This window comes from Natator depressus, chromosome 22 (genome assembly GCF_965152275.1).
Source record: "Natator depressus isolate rNatDep1 chromosome 22, rNatDep2.hap1, whole genome shotgun sequence".
Classification (NCBI taxonomy): Eukaryota; Metazoa; Chordata; order Testudines; family Cheloniidae; genus Natator; species Natator depressus.
In genome coordinates, this window is record NC_134255.1 from 15,864,883 (window position 1) to 15,882,038 (window position 17,156).

Below are 17,156 nucleotides of genomic sequence, written 5' to 3' on the forward strand. Positions count from 1 at the left end.
GCCCCCCGGCTCACAAGGGCTTGGTTTGCTGAGACGTGGAGGGGCTCAGGAGCAATTTGCCGTCAAAGTGCAGCGCCTTGCTGGTTTTCTGATCCGCAGCCCCCACAGCTCTTCCAGCCCTGGGGTCCCCACCCACAGCTCTGTCAACACCCATCAGTCAGCTGAGGTTTCTCAGGCACTGCAGTCCAATAATACAATTCAATCCTGCAGCACCCACCTCTGCCAGTTCAGCTCAGTCCTGACCTGCATCAATGAAACATACCTTTGCCATTTTCTCTGCACTATACTGCTCCGGGGATGTAAGAATTAATACACTGCTCGGGTGAAGAGAGTAACCACCGGCCCCACTGCATGTGAGATCTGCACTAGTGGCCTGACAGTACATGCCTTTTCGTCTGCTCTGGCTTAATTATCCCAACGGACTCTTCCTTTTGTGCTGTAGCCCAAGGTGCGATTAGCAAGGTGGGTAAAATGCACCATTCTACGTGCTGTAAATTCAGTCCAGTCTGACTTGCAACCAGGCAGCTTCAGGGACAGGAGTGACTTGCCATGAGCCTCTCCATGCCCTCTTGGCCATGACACACAGGGATGACACAGGCAGCCAGTGCGCTATCTCTGTCACAGACCTGTGCAAGTGTATTGGGGGAATGGGGGTCCCAAGGATCTTACCACAGTACCCCAGCCCTGTCTGTGGACACAGAGACCATGATGGTAGGAAGGAAGATGGTGCAAAGGGAGAGAAAACCCTAGGATCAGGGCAAAGGATCCTGCTGGTAATCACAACCATTTCCATAGCAAATGGCCTCATTCTTTCCCACCTCCTGAGCCAGGCAGGTTCAAGGAAACCCCTTGTCAAACCATTAGATCAGGCCCCTTCGGGCTGCAAGGCCCAGGAGGGGCTGGCTGACTTTGAGGGAAGAAAGAGACAATGGAAATGGCCTTGTGGCGTGTGACAGCTGGCCCCCAGGACAGCTATGCACAGGGCCACACAATATCACGCTCTGCGGCTGCTGTGAAACCTGCCCAAGACACAGCTCCCGATGCGCCGTGTTAACCGCGACAGAACTCCTGGAGTTTTTGCCAGCGACCTGACCAGAGCAGAAATTGCTGGGAGTTGTTGATCCAGAGTTAATACCACCACGTGCCCTTGGCGCTGGTGCCGCAGGACTCAGGAAAGAGGATCCCATCTTCCTAAATGATGGATGAACTGAACCCTACGGGGCTAGGATAGGCTGCAGCTGATCTTGCTCTCTATTTAGCACCTGGAATAGTATGGCTGCACTGCAGGTAAGTCTTGTCCAAACAGAATCAAAATGAACCAGAGGGCTGAGATCTGAAACATTTCAACAAAGGCTAATATTGCTCTGTCGCTTTCAACCCTCAATCCAGCGGAGTGACAGAGTTTCCCTGTGGGGCGCCCCGAGAGTGGCATGCTTTTTGGGCATGGGGAGGAGGGTGGGACGTTGCTAAGCGACTGCCCCCTTATCTATTACAGGCACCAATTAGCAGACTGTAGGGAGGTGGGCAAACCAGTCTGGCAGCCTCCTGACTTCTCTGGGAAAACAACAGCTCTATTCACTGTGACACCATAGCTGCTGGCTTTGTCTAGCCCATGCATGCGTGTTTAACGGGAGGCCCGGGTGCTGTGCCTCTGTCAGAGAGCAGCCGCTGGCCCCGTGGAGCAGTGATGGTGAATTAGCCGCACGCTCTCACCCCTGAGTGCCGCTGTCATGGTAAGGAGCTTTTACCTCCTGTACGACCATGCGCTGTCTGGTGGTGCACAGCCTGGAGCTAAGAGGGCCTGCAGTTTGGTATGGAAGTGGTGAGCTCTGTGGGTTCCTTTAATGCACTTTTTCTTTCTGAGCCTCCCCCCACCCCCACCCCCCAAAAACACCAGGCTATAAAAACTCCATGGCCCACCTGTGCCACAACAACTGGTTTTCTCCATATCCAGTACATTAAAAGCCAGGGCCGGCGTTAGGGGGTCGCAAGCAGGGCAATTGCCCGGGGCCCCACGCCACAGGGAGCCCTGCAAAGCTAACTTGCTTCGGCTTGAGGCCCATGCAGCAGGGTTCAGACTTCAGTCCCGTGCGATGGGGGTTGGGCTTTCTTCCCGGGGCCCCAGCGCCTCTAACGCCAGCTCTGGTTTATTTTGGCAGACCCCCTGAAACCTGCTTGTGTCCCCCCCAGGCGGCCTTGGACACCTGGTTGAGAACCTCTGCGCTAGAGGATCTAATGCGCTCTGACATTCGCATCCGACCGGTCCAGCGAATGGGAGGGAGGAATTGTGGGTTGGAAACTAGTGAAGAGCCTGTGACTGAAGAAGCAAATGGAAAGCTAAGAAACTGAACGTTGGGCTCTTCAGCAGGCATCAGATGTGTGTGTGTGTATGTGTATGTGAGTGCGCATGCAGGAAGTGCCCCACTCAGATTGCTGGATAAAGTAGCTTGTTTTCTTTCTTAGGTCTTCTTACAGTGCTTTGGCGTGCTCTATAGCACAGCTGGTAGAGGACAGCCTCAGGCTGTCCAGCACGGCAGCTGGTGGAAAACATTTCATGACAACATTTTTTGAGCAAAATGAGCATTTTCATGGAAACTCTTTGTTTTGGTCAAAATCGTTTTTTGAAGAAAACCTAGGATGTTTTCAGTGTTGGGGGTAGGGCAGTTGTTTTGTTTCCCCCATTTTCCTCCCCAGGGGGTTAATGTTGTTTCATTAAAAAAAAAATAAAAAGAAACTGGAAAACGTTCGGTGAACATTTTTGAAACGAAATGAAAATGTTTTGTTGCTTTTGTATTTCCCGCCAGAGAGTTCCCCCTGTGTATTGACCGGCTGTACCCAGCCCACACAGGGCTGCCAGGGGAGTGCTCCGTTCTCCCATCCTTCCCCCTAGGACCTGGGATCCCACCCCCCATATCTCAGGCTTCCACTGAGAACAAAGGGAATGCCTGTTCCCAAACTGCTCTGGCTTTATGCCTCCCCTCTGGGCTGAGCTGGGACCGGATCCCGGTTCTTGAGCCAGGGGTTCCATCTTCTCAGTTTAGAACCACATTGGTGGAGCTCTCTCTCTGAGCATGCCCACTAGGATCCCCTCTCTAAGGGGTATTGTGAGGTTTTCATTGACCACTTGGAGACGGCAGGACAGTTGGACACTGGGGCCTGCAGGATAGGGACTTTGTGGTTGGTTCGACGGGGGAATAGGGTGCATTGGCTATTTACCTATCTATCCAAGTGGATTTTCGGATCTGGGCCCAGCACGAGTGACTGGGCCATGAATCACCTCCACCAGTGCATTTTGGGCCATTCCCCTGATTACTTCCCTGTGGCCCCAGATTTGTACAGATCTTTGTTTCTTTCCCTCTAGAGTCTTGGACCAGTTGCCCAGTTCTCCATTGACCTTCATAGCCCTCGGGATGCTGGCCAAAGCCAGGGGGCCAAGACAACAGAGCCAAGAGACATGGGAAGGACTCAGACCTCAGCAGGACGTGGTGAGCTATTCACAGGGATGGGGCATCTGGGGCAGCGTGAGGCATAAGGGGTTTCTCTGCTACGCCTGGCGCCCACAGAACACATAGGATGCAGAGCGGGCCAGGACTGGCACCCCCACAACACCTGCTTACATCAAGGCGGCTGCATTGACCCTCGCCTAGGAGATAAGCAGTCAGAGACTGAGGGGCCTCACGTGGGAATCCCACACTGACGGGAATCTCGGGCAGCTGTCCGTGCTCACCCCAGAACTGGCGGAAGCTGAGGCTGCTTTCTTTGCCGTTCCCGGGGCTGCACTCTCAGTGTCGACAGGCCCTAACCCTCACCTCTACCTTTGGAAAGGAAAATACCCTCCTGAGCCTGAAAAATCAGTCCACTCCTCCCTCACTTCAGCAACCCCGAGTGTCCAGGGCCTAGAGAGCCCTGCATGGAGCGTGCTGGGGTAGCCGTGCGGGTTGTTACCGTCGCCTGCCCCCTCCCCACATCTCCTGGAGAAGGTCACTGGGAATTGCCCCTTGTCGGAGGTGTCCAACCAGCCAGTCTACTCTGCATTGCTAAATGCAGCCAAGTGGGACAGGCTCTCCAGTGTGCCGATCTGAAGATCACATGCTTTTCACAAGCGTTTGCAGTGCAGCACCGTGTCACCGCCTCTTGTGCTCATGTAAATGACTCAGAGCCTCCCTTGTGAGCTATAGATGCTGCAGATGTTGCCTCTCCGGAGACGCAGCCAGCTGTTAGTAAGTAGGTAGGTTGCCTGGTCCCACTAGCCTGGCTTCTTTAATTGAAAGGAGTCTGCTGCTTCTGTGCCTTTGACTGTGTTTTCTGGCCAGATGGAAGATGTACAGGGGAAGGATCCCTTCTTAGTTCTTGTGTTTTCACCCTGGGGAGTCTTGTTAGGGACTGAGACCCGCTGCCCCATCCTGGGCACTAACCTTGGCGCATGGTGGACCACTGGGCTTATCCTCATAGGAAGAAAGGAGAGTTTGTGGTGAGCTAGGGAGTTTACAAGGGGCTAGATAGGGCCCCAGACTGTGCCACAGATGAGAAGACAATGAGACCCAGAACTTGTTCAGTATCCATCCTCCCTCCCCCTCTCTCTGTTTTTTAAAGATTCTTCCAACACGTCCCTGGAAAACCTTTGCCCCATCAAGAGATGCCTCCTGCTGCTTGGGGCCATCGGGCTGCTGGCAGGGGCAGCCATTGGGATGTGGCTTCTAGGTCTGTATCTCCTGGGGAATTCCTCACCTCTCTCAAAACCGCCCTTAGACCAGTGGCCAAAATGGAGAGCAGGACTTTGGGGTCATGCAAGTGATGAGCAAATTGTCACCAGGGTCCCAGGACCACAGACACTAGGCATGGGAAAGCCCAGCTGCAAAGCCCAGGAAGCGAGAGTACAGGGGGCTGCGTGGTGCTGCAGGCACTGGAATGGGTTCTAGTCCTGGTCTGCCATGATCAGCTGCGTGACCCTGGGCAAGTTCCTTCCCCTCGCTGAGCCTGTTGTCCCTCCCACCCTGCGTCTGTCTTGTCTGCTTCAATGTAAGCTCTTCGGGGCAGGGACCGTCTCTCACTGTGTGTTTGTACAGCACCTTGCACAGTGGGGGTCCGAGCTTAGTTGGGCCTCCAAGTGCTACTGTAGTGCAAATAATAGATCAGCCTCAGTATAGCTGAAATCAACTGGAATCTCTCCATTGACTTCAGCAGGCTTTGGATCAAGCCCTAAGGGTATATCTAACCCCCTCGGCGCCAGTGCAGGGTTGTTCCCCACAACGTGTGCTCTGGGGCCTTGTCTATTCTGTTCAATCACATCTCAGTCCTCTGCACTTTCTCCTGAAGTGAAATTCCTGACAGCGCCCCTGTCGGACCAGGATTCCAGCCCCCTGCAGGACACAGAGTCGATCCCGATCTGCAGAGACGCCGGGGAAGACGAGCCCATTGTCACCATGGCTCCCAGGAGAGGTTTGAGATCTTTACTCACCATGCCCCTTCTCTCCTCGCTGCCAGGATCCCTGTGGAGAGGATGTGTCACTTAGTGCCTTCAGCGGGACCTTTCACTCACAGTGATCTGTGGAACCCCCTGGAATCCAGCCTGTCTGACCTAAGGACAAGGAGATTTCCCTTCCTCAAGGTCAAAAGCAAAGCAAAGACTGAGGCTGTCTCTATGCCTTTGCCTGCCCCTTTCTCGTTGTCATGACAGGCCAGAAAGTTCCCCCACATTCTGTTTTTCTCCTTGAGTTTTGCAGTCAAAAGCCAGGCCTTGGCCTCCCTCTTCGCTCCCTGGAGGATGTTCGCACTCTCTGGGGCTGTGGCATCACAGTAGCAACCTGACAGCTGAGCCCAGTGGTTAAAGGGGAGCGAAGCAGGAAGTGGAGGAGCAGGGGGACGGGGACGGGAGGGGGGACATGCTGCTTACCCAAGCCAGGGAGAAGAGTGGGAGCTCTCTCTCTGTTCTGAGCAGAGGAGCAGGGAGCTGGACCCCTCCTTACTGACCCCCTGATTCTGACTCCCCCTAAAGTGGGGGCTGAGCAGATTGTGAGCTGTGGTTCCAACGATGGTGTGAATGACTTTCCCTCGCCTCCTGCTGTCTAGGGCTCAGCGTTAGCCCTCCGCATCCGTCTCCTGAGGTCGCCACAGATCAGTGTGTCTGGGCCCCGTTCGGCTGGGGGTTTCCCCTCTTTCCGCACAGGTTGTTCGGTATGGGTGCATCAGTGCTCCAAACATGTCCCCCTTCCTGTTCTCCACTGGTCCCCCTTTTCCAACCCTCACACCCAAGAGGTAACCTCTGCCCCTGTTTTAATCCCACCTGAAACTAGCCCTTGGGATGGGGCGTGTCACAAAGTCACCAGTTTACAGCAATGGAGTTGTAATCAAGTCCCTGAGATAAAAAGAAAAGGAGGACTTGTGGCACCTTAGAGACTAACCAATTTATTTGAGCATAAGCTTTCGTGAGCTACAGCTCACTTCATCGGATGCAACTGTAGCTCACAAAAGCTCATGCTCAAATAAATTGGTTAGTCTCTAAGGTGCCACAAGTCCTCCTTTTCTTTTTGCGAATACAGACTAACACGCTGTTACTCTGATCCCTGAGATACTAATTGCAGGTTGAATGCAGGAGCCTGTGGTTCATTGGACTGGGTGTAGGACAGGCAGTGGGTTCTATGCTTGCTCCAGCACAATCGCTCTGGGACACCAAGCTCGGCCTGCCTCTACAATGGGGATAGGGTTAATGGTGCTATTTAAAGTGCTTAGAGATCTCTAAGTGGAAAGTGCTATGTAAGTAGCAAGTATCTCGGATTCAGCCTCTAACTAATTTTGCAGCTGTTATTTCACTCAAACACGCTCTGCTCAGCTTTTGCCTTTAAACCCAAAGTCCCCAAAGTTCTTTGTTTTTGTGACACTGGAGTGATGATGAAGCAAAGGGGAAGCTTGTTAGCCCCCTCTGCATAGCACTACCCAGAATGCTTTGCCAGTACCCAGCAGTGCCACCCCCTGAGCCCGGGGAACACACAGAAAGGTCCAGGCGTGGTTTGCAGTAGCCCCAAAGGTTTTCTGGGGCACTTTGCAGAGCCAGACTTGGGGATGGTTTTGTCCCTCGTTAGTCACTGGGACTTTACTGTGTTTGGCTTGGGCCTTTGCAATGAGCTGGTCGCAAGGAAGCTTGCAGGATGTTTTTAATCAAATGGTTTTAGTATCTTTCAGAATAAACACGGGAAACTTCTTGTTGGAAGTGCAGGTGGAAGGCAGGCCCGGCTGGCTCCTGGCATGTCACGAGCGGTGGAATCTCTCCCTGGGGACTCTGATCTGTAGACAGCTGGGATATCTCCAGTAAGTGATGCTCCTCTCAGCATAGACACAGTCGGCCAGTCTCAGGTACAGGTCTTTGATTTGCCATTTTTATGAAGATATTGCAGGAAGTAATGTGATCAGAGCACAGGGGTGGGAGCCAGGGACCGTAGAGTTACTGATATTTATTTGCATTACACTGGGGCCTAGATTCAACTGAGAATGGTGTCCCATTGTGCTAGTCCCATTTCTCACCCTTTTTCTATTTTGCCACTGGAAAAGGGAGGAAACCCCCCAAATCAAACCATTTGGGGGTTGGAATTTTCACTGCAAAATTTAAATTTTTTCACCGGATATTTTTTTTTTAAATGAAAAAATTTCCTGTGGGGAAAAAAACAATCTGCATTTTTTGACCCATGCTAGATGTACTGTAGCTTGGGTTTATTTCCTGAGACTTTTATAGCAGCTTCCCAAGCTTACAGAATCATGGACTGTGGAATTATCTTTCCATCGGCTTCCCTGGAAATTGGGTTAAGCCCTTACATCATTGCTGTCTATAGAGTCACTCCCAGATATAATGTTACTGTTCTCCTATCCACTGCTGTTCTGTGGCTGTGCATTTCCGCTGAACATCCCCATAGAGATGAGGAGGATGGTTTTCTGGCATAAATGAGAAGCAGGACTCCTGGGTTTTAATTCTACCTCCTCTACTCCCTTGTGACCTCTTTTCTCTGTGCCTCATTTCCCCCATCTTTCAAACAAGGATCATAATATTCACCTGTTTCCCAAGTGAGGATGAACTCGTTCATGTTTGGAGCGTGTTTTGAGATCCTCACTTGGAAGGCGTTAGCGAAGGACACAGTATTATTACTGTCTCCTGTTGTACTCATATGCGGTCTACATTGCAAGGCTAGCAAAGTGATGGTAGCATCTGAAAATATACTTTAGTGATCCAAGCAAACCTATTTCCTGATTTTGGGGTTAGAATGTAAAGTAAGGGCCGGGGTGTATGTTCATTTGCAATATTATTATTTAGCCACTAGATGTCCCTGTGTGCTGTGCAGTTTCAGACAGGGGCCTTGCCCCTGGTAAATGAGAGAGACAAAACTGGAACTCAAGTTGCGTGCGTGGAAGCCTGTTTTTTTGTGTCTGTATTTGGTAGTCCTCCTGTTTAAGCACTGTGATTCAATGAAACATGGCAGGGTAAGGGTTTCGTCTTCCCAGTGTGTGATGGTTATTATATTTAGCCCTTTCATCTCTGTGTGAGCAGTGGCCAGAATTAGCATGTATAAACTAGAGTACAATGGTTCTGTGCAGAAGAGAGGAAGAAAGTATGACCATAACAACACTGTCATGTCAGAGGCACAGGTGAGCTCTCTGATCTCTCTCTGTGTTTAGGTGATGACATTTGCTGTTGCTTCTGCAGACTCACCCATCACAAAGGAGTGAACCTCACAGATGTCAAGGTGAATGATACGCAAGAGTTTGTTCAGATTGTGCTCAACCAGAAGAGCAGCATTGAAGACATGTGGCAGGTCAGGTGGGTGATGGAGCTGGGGAGAGCAGGACTGCCATTGGGGGAACTGAACAGAAGGTCCTTTCATGGCTGTATGGTCTGAGAAAAAGTCTCCATGTTTCTGGAGGTGACTGCCAGGCTCTGCACAGCTGGCATTGACTCAGATCAGCAAATATGGAGGGAGGGAGAAAATCTGAACTGGCAACTAAAGGACGCCAAATGGAAAGGCAAATAGCACAGTGACTGCACTGGCAGGAGCCACAGCTGCAGGGAGAGTCACAGCGTTGGGTGCTTTGGTCATGCCGCTGAAATAGGACTTAAGCCAGCTTGATGCTTACACAGCGGGGATGTCTGTGCTGCACTCAGCACGTGTGGGCATATCTGAGCTCGCTTTGTTCTCGCTAGGGCGAGTACCTAGAGCAGCAAAGCTTTGGCAGCGCGGACTTCAGCACAGACTAGCCACCAGAATAACGACCCTGGGTCGCAGACGGGCTTGCACAGTCTGTGCCTCATGGCTAATGCTCCCTGAGCTAGTCACACACGTCTACACGTGCTGAAATCGCACCTCTGATTGCAGAGCAGAGATACCCTCAGTGCCAACAGGGTAGCTGACGTGCAGACCTTTAGACAGGCCCGCTAGCCCTCTTAGAACAACTCTGCTTTGTTGCCGCAGCACCACAGCCCCTGTCGTTGCGCATGTGAGCTTTCTGCCGTGCACCAGCTTGCGTTTGCAAAGTGCTGTGAAGGTGAAAAGCCTTCCATGGGCGCGATGATTATTCCTATCAGAATCCGCTTTCTGGGCATCCTGGGTGAATCTGGCTGGTCGCCATTCCTAGGCGGGCCACCCCGTGATGGGCCAGCTCTGTGTTTCATGGCTGCAGACTTCTGGGAGAACTTTATTTCGAATCCTGATTTTATTCTTGTGCAGGAGCAGCTGTGCTTCAGGGCGAATTGTGGCTCTGAAATGCTCCGGTAAGTGCTTTAGCCCCGTCCCCACATTGCACTGAAGTCTCTTGCATTCCTTGTGCTATTATAGACCCTCTGTTAATTAGCAAAAGCCCCAGGTCAGCCAGACACTGAGTGCCCTGGTGTTGGTTTGCAAAGCCTGTGTCATTCCTCACAGAGTGGTTTTCACCAATCCAGCAGCCTCAGTGTTGGGTGGGCAGTAACAAGCCAGCACAAACCAGCTTGTCTGGGTGGGATGAAGATTTAGCTTCCCAGCGGGCTGAGCAGCAAGAAAAGAAAAGGAAAAAGGATGGTTTTGAAGCCCCTGGAGCAGCCCCTTTGTCCGTGTGATTTCATAGCTGGGGTCTGCTTGCAGCGGCTGCAGCAACGTGACCATCAGCTCCCAAATCCCTCCTGTCCATATGGCATAGCTACTGTGCAATTAACAGCACGTGCCATCAGCGCCCCCTCCCCAGTATCTAAAATCCTAACCGTCTCAGCAGCCCCTTCTGTCAGAGAAGGAACCTGCGGCCCTGAACTCTCCCCCTGAGGCCCAGGGCTATTGCCGGGCAAGAGGCAAGCCCAGAGAAGGCCCAGGTGGAGTGGTGGGACTCCTGCGTTCCCCGCTGTTCTCTCTTGCTCCCTCTCCACTCTGGCTCAGTGGTGCTGGCTGGGGGACATTTCGTACACGGAGGAGATTGGTTTAGGTGACTGGGTGGGAAGGCAGAGGTCCTGGAACTAGCTCAGAGCACACAGAAGGGATTAGAGTGGGTTTCTCTGGGTTATTTCACATGGGGAACAGCACAGGTGGCAGAAGAAAGGGAGAAAGCTGGGGCCACCCTGAATCCCTGACATCCTGTGGGGGGTGAGCCAGGGACATCAGTGGGGCACAGCCAGGAAGCAGGAGCATGCCTGGGGAATAACTCCTGTCAGCTGTTCCCCTCTCTGCTGCCTTGCTTTCCCTTTCTTGTCTCCCATTTCCTGACTCTTTGTTCTCCTGCTCTTCTCCCCCAGCCTTGGTGTTCAAAGACCTTCCCTCTCTCCCTTCGGCCCCAAGGCAAAGCTCCGCTCAGCGGTTTCTCGGACACCCTTTGCTGCCCATCCCTCCCCCACTCCCAGTTGAGGTGTTTGGGGGCACCAGGTTAATGTTTCTCCCCCTTTGCAGAGTGTGGCATGCGCTCCAGGGCGGCCCGGATCGTGGGTGGAAGCGAGGCCCCGTTGGGACGCTGGCCGTGGCAGGCCAGCCTATACCTCAACTCCAAACACGTCTGTGGAGGCTCCGTGGTGGCGCGCGACTGGATCGTCACGGCCGCTCACTGCGTGCACAAGTGAGTCTGGGACTGTCAGAGCTGGAGGCCTCGGAGGGCAGCCTAGCGCAGAGCACGGCTGTTCCCTCAGCCGGGGAAGGAGTGGGGAATTGGCCACCCCAGCAATACTTCAGCCCCAGAGGAACAGGTGGGCCATGTCTCTGCTCAGTTACAGGCAGCCTCAGGTCTCCAGCTGGCTGGTCTTTGCCGGGATGATCGCTCACGTGTCAGTCCAACAGCAGGCTGGGGCGGCGGTGGAGAAAATCATCTACCACCCCCGCTATGACGACAGGAGTCACGACTATGACATCGCACTGATGAAACTCACAGCGCCCTTGAACTTCTCCGGTGAGACCCTTCTCTTCAGCCATCTCCCCTTCGGAGGGGGCGGGGGATCCCCACAGAGCAGCCCCATGGCTTCCATTCACAAGGGAGCCACCCACCAACGGTCTGATTCCCACGCTGGTGGCCTGTGTCGATCGCAGGGGCAGTGCCAGAATGAGGGTTGGTCCAGCTATGGAGAGCTGTGGGCAGCAGAGAGAAAGCTTTCCCCAGGCAAGCCCCGGGGCCTCTGCTGATGGCACATGGGACAGAACGCTTGCAAGACCTTGTCTCCCAAGGATGCAGTGAATAAAATGAGCAGATTTTCTAAAGAGCTGGGATTTGGCTGTAAAGGTCACAGTAGGAGCTGAGCTCTTTGGAGAATCCAGCCCCTGGAGCCAGAGGGAGCAGAGCTGCAAGGGTGTTTCACTTGCACTTCTCAGGACTAGATCACCCCTGCTCACTCCAGGCTGGCTGCTCCTGGGAGCCACTCTCAATTTGTTTGTGCTGTGTGCTGGGAGGGGCATCCCAAGCTGGTGGTGCTCTCACACGTGGCTCTCTCCCCAGATACCGTCCGTGCAGTGTGTTTACCGCTGTACCGTCAGGATTTCCCCCACGGCACCCACTGCTGGATCTCCGGCTGGGGCTACACCAGACCTGAACACGGTGAGCAGCTCCAGGAGGCATGGAGAGCTCTCTTGTAGCTCCCTTTTGAAATGAAGACGAGCGAAGGCAGCATCTCACTGAGGGGATATTTGAGTCCAGAAGAGAGTACTGAATTCTGATCTCCAAACCTCCTGCAGTCCTCAGTCCCAACCCGCAGCCCAACCCCTCTCCTCCTCCCAACACCCAGAGCCCTGGAGATGAAGAGTGTCTGTAATGCTCCATGTCCCACTGTGCCTTGAGTGCAAACCCCAGCATCTAGCCACCAGGGCTGCAGGTTAAACTGTCTCTCTCATTTGTTTTCCTCAAATCCAGTTCATATTGCTGAGATGCTGAAGGAAGCTATTGTTCCCTTAATCAGCACCAAGAAATGCAATAGCTCCTGCATGTACTCTGGTGAGCTCACCCCCAGGATGCTGTGTGCTGGCTACCTGTACGGGAAAGTAGATGCCTGCCAGGTGAGAGCAGGGAGAAAACAACCCCTGTTGTTAATAGGCTGTGGGGGATCAGGTCCTTTCCCCCACTGAGGAACAGTGTGATGCTGCTTACCATGGGCTGGATCCCACATGGTGTATATCACGTACATGAAAATGGGGAAGAGGGTGGGAAACGTGGCTCCCCATCTAAATGAAGAGGGGTCCCCCCTCTAGCCCCTTACTGGAGAGGGCATGACAGGAGCATGCTCAGGCCCCGTGCTGCACAAGGAGGGCATGGCAGGGCGGGGGCGTGTGAAGGGTGAGGTGGGACGGTTTTAGGGGCAGCGCAGGGGCATGTTGGGGGTGTGCTGGTGCCCTGTGTAGAACTATTGAGAGGCTGTGGGTGTCAGGGTGGGGGCATGATGGGGTTTGATCAGGCCCTCCGTCGAACCAGGGAGGGTGTGTCAGAGGTGGGAAGTGGGGCATGGCAGGGGTGTGCGTGGAGCTAATGCACAGGCCCCCTTCATCCTGGGGAACAGCGGGTCACTAGAATATAGAAGTTCAGCCACCGCCATGGTTTAGGTTAATGCTCCTTTATACAGAGAGGGCAGCTGCCCAGCTGCCCCACTGCACCAGGGTACCAAGCTGCAGCGAGCATGCTTTTCCTCTTTCGCTTGGAAGTTATAAATCCCACCTCCTTAACAGCTGCCCTTAGCGAAGGACGATGCAGGATCAATTCACACCCCACGCCCTCCATCCTCCACTTACAGTCCTTTGGCTTTAGGACAGATAGCCACAGCCACACATCCTGTAGTCAGAAGCAAACGTTGCTTAAGAAGGGCTACTGCATTATTGTTGATTACAGGCATTTAGCCCCGTCTTCGGCACTGCCACTAGTCCCAGCTGGAGACAGGCATTGAATGAGCAGATCGTTGGTGTGAAGCTATACAGCAGCTCCTTAGGGGGAGCTAGGCCCAGAGTCACAAATGGATTGAGGCGCCTAACTCCCGTGGATTTGGAGAGGAGTTAGGTATCTAACTCCATTTGTTCACCTGGGCCTTCGAGAGCAGCATCTTTGGTCCGTTAGTTAGGGATGTATCAGGCCAGGAAAAACCACATACAACAAAGGTAGCCTCAGGCTGTTGGGTTTCATTCCTGTACTGTGTTACTGCACCCCTGGGCATCAATGAAGCAGTGCAGAGGAAGAACCCTCCATGGGGCCCTTCTGCAAGCTGTCTGCAAATCCCAGCTTCTGCTCCTTGAGCACCTTCTAGCAGCATCTTCCCCCAGGGATGAAGGGGCCCCACACAGCATGGTTCAGTTCTCTTCCTGCTGCAACATGGCTGCCTAAACAGGAGGGAGGAAGAGCATCGTGGAAAGTCCTGTACAGTATTTTGGCCCAGATTCACAAAGGTATTTTGCTGCTTAACTCCCATTTATTTAAACGCCTTTGAAGATCTGGTGCTGGGTCACCAGGATGCATAGATTGAAAATGGCCAGTAAAGTGCTTTGAGATCCTCTGACTGAGGGAAAGGGAGAGAGGAAAATCATGAGAACTAAAATGATGTAACAGAGCTGGGGTTTAGCCGTCTTCATGCCAAGGGGACGTACTAGCAGCAGGCAACTCAGCTCTGCCCCTTCCTGCATTTCAGCCTCTCGCAAAGCTGACAGGGCCCACAGGGCAGGAGCAGCCCTATGGTGCATAATCCCACCTGCTAGCTTCACAGAAGCACTGCCCCACCGTGACACTTGCTCTGTCTTGCAGGGAGACAGCGGGGGGCCGCTGGTTTGCCAAGATGAACTCACCTGGCGCTTAGTGGGCATCGTGAGCTGGGGCACGGGATGTGCTGAACCCAACTACCCAGGGGTTTACACCAAGGTGGCTGAATTCCTGGACTGGATTTATCATATCATCGAGGTAATGGGAGCAAATGGACAAAGGCCTGGGTAGACCTCCAAGGAGATGCGAGAACAGAGCAGGGTGTTGGTTCATCAGCTTTGTCATCCTGGCTACCACCCAACACTTAAGAACCTGGCTCTTTGGTCAACACTGCCCAATGGGAAAATTCCTTCCTGAACCCTGTGACAACCTTGCTCTGCAGGAGACATTTATAGGGGGATGGGAATGGAGGTGGGTTTTAAAATACCTCTGCCATTATAGATCAAGTGCATCTCCTGGGAGAAAGTCAACAGCTCTGTCCTCTGGAGCAAGAGCCTTCCAGAGGAATGAAATCAGAAACACAAGCTGGCTTCCTCTCCTTTGGATAACAGAGAGCTGAGAGGCCCAGAGACAGGGCAATCAGCAGCACATGCCCCTAAATACAGAGGAATGTAAAAATACTCCAAAAGGCCAATAGGGCCCTGCTCCCTGTGGGAAACATAGGTGAGACATCTGGGATCTTGCAGGCACAAACACCACCAGTGAATCCAGACACCACAGCCTGAGCACATCGGTGCTCCTCCAACCAGCTTGGGGTCTTCAGATCTCAGCCTCCCTCCCTCCCACAGAAAGAGCAAAGGCAGGGGAAGGAGAGTCTTGTCCCTTCTCCAGAGCTGTCAAAAGCAACAAATGCAGAGAGGAACAAGGAACAGAAGCTACAGGGGACATTAGATTAAAGGGGAGACTCTGAGCTTAAAAAAAATGCCTACAACCCCCACTGAGTTTCCTCACATCAATTGTAACTGACAGCAGGGCCTTGTGAAAGTTATTCTCTTACTCACCAGCTCATTGCTGGAAGTTTGTTTACTGTATGGGAGGAGAGGCAGAACAAGTCAGTTTCTTTTTTCCATGGTCTGTTTCTAGTCAATATCACGACTGTGCAGCAACACCCTGCAGTGTGTGAATGCAAGACAGGACAGGGGGAGGTTTTTTGTTTTTAAAAGAAAATTGCCACAAAAAGAGCTCATTTCTCTGATTTTTAATGAAAATATTTCTATTGATCTCAGGATACATGGAGCTTCAGAGATGACTATCGATCTCCATTTACACTCTTTACCCAAACCCCGCCCACCCCCAACCAACCTTATGTAACAGGATTTTATTCTTGCTTCCAAATTAGCAACAATATTGACCCTTGTGATTTCAGAGAATCTCCCATCCCAGAACATGGAACTGATACAGCTTTTTGTCTGTTCTTTAAACAGAGCCACTAGGAACAAAGCAAGGGACAGGCTTAAGGAGCAGAGCCATCCCCAGGGTGACATGCCAAGCAAAGAAAAGTCCAGAACAAGTTTATCCCCGCTATGGAGCTTTGTCCCCGTTAATATGTAGTTACAGTGGATCAGCATCAACTGAAAAGATGGAGGGAGCTGTAAAACCTGCCTGTTGCCAAGGCCTGTAAGGAGGCATCTCCAGCAGCCCGGGTGTGTTTTCTGGTGTAGAATGAGGGGCAGCGTCCCTGCTTTTGCCTGTTGCAGCTAATCCATATTAAACAATTAATGTTTGGACAAAGGCTGCTACAGTCCTCCTGCTCTAGTGCAATGGTTTGGCCCCATGCTTGGGCTGTGTGCAATGGGGTTCTAATCTCCCCTCGGCCTGCGTTAAGAAGGACTTTGGACAGATATCAAATGTAATCTTGCTATCTGCGCCCTGAGCTATGTGGTGCTTCATGTCTCTTGCCTGTGGAAGTTGTTCCACTTTAATTAAATGCTGTTTAGGTCAGCACTTTCTTCAGACCCCTTCAATAGCCCAATGGTTAGCCTATCGGCTTGGCCTGTGAGAGATGTGGGTTCAAATCTCCTCTGGTGCCTTTATACTCACCGTTCTGGAATAGCGGTGGGCTTACTCTACTCTTGCCCGTTGAAGCTGTTCCACTTTAGTTAAATGCGCTCTGGGCCGGCCTCACGGCTACCCTCACTCTCTAGTCCAGTGGTTAGGATACTCGCCTGGGTTGGGGGAGATCCTGGTTCAAATCCCCCAGCTGCCCGTTCAGCAGGGATTTGCACAGGGATTTCCTGCCTCCTAGGCGACCGTCCTTTAGGTGGGCCATCCTTGTCCGAAGCCCCTCTCTTTCTCAAGAGGCCGTTGTCTTCTTGGGACGGAGAGGGGATTCGGACAGGGATCGCTCGCCAGTGACTCTCCCCAGGAGGTGGCGGCCCCCAGTTCACACCCCTCAAAAGAGCAGGGGAGTGCCCTGGGGTCTGCCACAACCTGGGCGTGTATCCTGATCAGGGTGGACAAGAGTGAGAGGGGGGTTTTACTGTAGAGCAGCATTTCCTCTTTAATTAAAAGAGCAAGAAGCCCTGTGCCGGGCCTCTTGCTGAGCTAGGAGGGGCCTCCTCTCACCCGCCAGAGGCCCTCCTGTCCCACCGAGCGGGGATGCAAACCAGGGTCTCCCGCAATCCAAGCAAGCGCCCTAACCCCCGTACCATAGAGGGACTTGAGAGCTTAGCTCGCCCCGGTTAATATATAGTTAAAGTGGAAGGCTTGAGCGGTAAGAGATTGGGGTGCCCCCTCCCGTCTCAAACGGCACCCAGGGGAGTTGAACCGGGAGCACGCACACGGCAGGCAAGCACCTTAACCCCCGTACCATAGAGGGCTTGGAGAGCTTCCTTTGCCCCGGTTAATACAGAGTGAAAGCGGAACGCTCGCGGGGCAAGAGGTTAAGGACCCAAGCCTTGATCTCAACAAAGGGAAAAGGGATTTGAACCAGCGGCTCACTGCTTCGGGGGCACAGAGCCCAACCGCAGGACTACACGGGGAGTCCTGGGGAGCGGGCTTCCCAA

General features: G+C 52.8%; 1 protein-coding gene across 1 annotated transcript; it reads left to right on the forward strand.

Annotated features, from left to right (window-relative positions):
* The first annotated feature begins 1,141 nt into the window (after positions 1 to 1,141).
* Positions 1,142 to 16,186, forward strand: TMPRSS5 (transmembrane serine protease 5). The gene is made up of 13 exons (XM_074936586.1): positions 1,142 to 1,287; positions 3,362 to 3,485; positions 4,594 to 4,701; positions 5,317 to 5,439; positions 7,170 to 7,305; positions 8,690 to 8,803; positions 9,708 to 9,751; positions 10,890 to 11,052; positions 11,201 to 11,379; positions 11,920 to 12,018; positions 12,331 to 12,473; positions 14,197 to 14,349; positions 15,576 to 16,186. Exons 1-13 carry the CDS (start codon positions 1,273 to 1,275, stop codon positions 15,582 to 15,584), a joined length of 1,410 nt encoding a protein of 469 aa, XP_074792687.1. The 5' UTR covers positions 1,142 to 1,272; the 3' UTR covers positions 15,585 to 16,186.
* The last annotated feature ends 970 nt before the right edge of the window (positions 16,187 to 17,156 follow it).

What these genes read in the sequence shown, in the direction of transcription:
- TMPRSS5 (XM_074936586.1), top strand. An exon ending in GCCGCTCACTGCGTGCACAA is followed by an intron (nt 11,053 to 11,200) that starts GTGAGTCTGGGA and finishes GTCTCTGCTCAG; the next exon opens with TTACAGGCAGCCTCAGGTCT. An exon ending in GGAAAGTAGATGCCTGCCAG is followed by an intron (nt 12,474 to 14,196) that starts GTGAGAGCAGGG and finishes TCTGTCTTGCAG; the next exon opens with GGAGACAGCGGGGGGCCGCT.